Raw genomic sequence first — 1,562 nt, 5'->3', positions numbered from 1 at the left:
TCAAGACTACGCTCCCTAACCTTATCGACCGAGCCAGTCAGCTTTTGTGGAAGAAGGATGATTCAAGACAATATCCTTATCGCCTTCGGAGCTATCCATACTATGAAAAGACAAACTCGGGGAAAGAAAGAGAATATCACACTAAAAATTGATATTTCTAAAGCATATGATAGAGTTGATTGGCACTACCTTGATGCTGTGCTTTAACGTCTTGGATTCTGCGATAAATGGAGGAATTGGATGAAGATGTGCATTCGTATTATTTCTTATGAAGTCCTTGTCAGCGGGACGACTGTTGGCCCGATTATCCTGGGCAGGGGACTCCGGCAAGGGGATCCCATCTCCCCCTACCTGTTTATACTTTGTGCAGAGGGCCTTTCGGCCATGATCAACCACGAGACAGCAAGAGGCGACCTACACGACATTCAATTTGGTCGGAGGGGACCGGCTATATCTCACCTTATGTTCACTGACGATTGTGTTTTCTTTTGCCGAGCCTCAACAACTGAATGCGCAAATCTGAAGAGAGTGTTGGGTGTCTATGAACTGGCTTTGGGACAAGCTATCAACTACCAAAAGTCTGGGATCTTTTTTAGCTCCAATGTGGGTGATGATGAAAGAACGACTATTTCTACCACTCTTGGAGTCACTATGCTCCTGAACACTGGGAGATATTTGGGTCTCCCTTCGCTTATTGGGAGAAAGAAAACTGAGATATTCAAGTATCTCCAGGATAGGCTGTGGTCGCGCATACAGGGCTGGAACAGAAAGAAATTGTCGAAAGTGGGCAAAGAGGTCCTCATTAAAAGTGTCGCACAAGCTATTCCCTCTTATTGTATGACCATCTTCTTGCTTCCTATGAGCTTGACAAGTGAAATGGAGCGGCTTATGAATAACTTTTGGTGGGGAATAAGGGGGGAGCTGAAAAATGAATAAACTGGATGAAATGGGATAGGATGTGTGTGGATAAAAAGCTTGGGGGTATGGGCTTTCGTAGCATGCAACTTTTCAATATCGCTATGCTTGGAAAAACAGGGTGGCGGTTGATTGAGGAGCCTAATGCTCTCGTGTGTCAGGTCCTGAGGGTGAAGTACTTCCCTAATAGTGATTTTCTTAGTGCCAAGATTGGACACAACCCTAGTTTCACTTGGCACAGCATATATACAGCCAAAGATTTAGTTCGAAGATGAGTCAGATGGAGAGTGAGAGATGGTACCAGAATTAAAGTGTTTGAGGATCCATGGCTGCGTAAGAATGGGAATTTTTATATCCGGACTCATTCTCCTCTGGACACGGCAGGCCTCACTGTTCACGATCTCATCATACCGAGTACTAGAAGATGGGATATGGAGCTCTTAGAATCTCTTTTTATTGTTACAGAGGTTCAAGACATCATAAGCATCCCGCTTATGCATATGCCTAGCCAAGATAAGCTTCTTTGGCATTTCTCTCGAACCGGAAGATACACGGTGAAGTCCGCTGTAGAGGCTAAAATCTACAATTGAAGTTGACGTCTGCACATCCGGATAGATTGGGCACTAGAAACCTGTCAACATGAGAAC

General features: G+C 44.6%; 1 protein-coding gene across 1 annotated transcript; it reads left to right on the top strand.

The window, feature by feature from the left end:
• Positions 1-246: 246 nt before the first annotated feature.
• Positions 247-936, top strand: LOC130994182 (uncharacterized). The gene has a single exon (XM_057919215.1). The coding sequence runs from the start codon at positions 247-249 to the stop codon at positions 934-936; it is 690 nt and encodes a 229-aa protein (XP_057775198.1).
• The last annotated feature ends 626 nt before the right edge of the window (positions 937-1,562 follow it).

Source organism: Salvia miltiorrhiza, chromosome 7 (genome assembly GCF_028751815.1).
Source record: "Salvia miltiorrhiza cultivar Shanhuang (shh) chromosome 7, IMPLAD_Smil_shh, whole genome shotgun sequence".
NCBI lineage: Eukaryota > Viridiplantae > Streptophyta > Magnoliopsida > Lamiales > Lamiaceae > Salvia > Salvia miltiorrhiza.
This window is presented reverse-complemented; position numbering and strand designations above follow the sequence as displayed.

Coding starts and splice junctions, on each gene's coding strand:
- LOC130994182 (XM_057919215.1), top strand. CDS start 247: ATGTGCATTCGTATTATTTCTTATGAAGTCCTTGTCAGCGGGACGACT.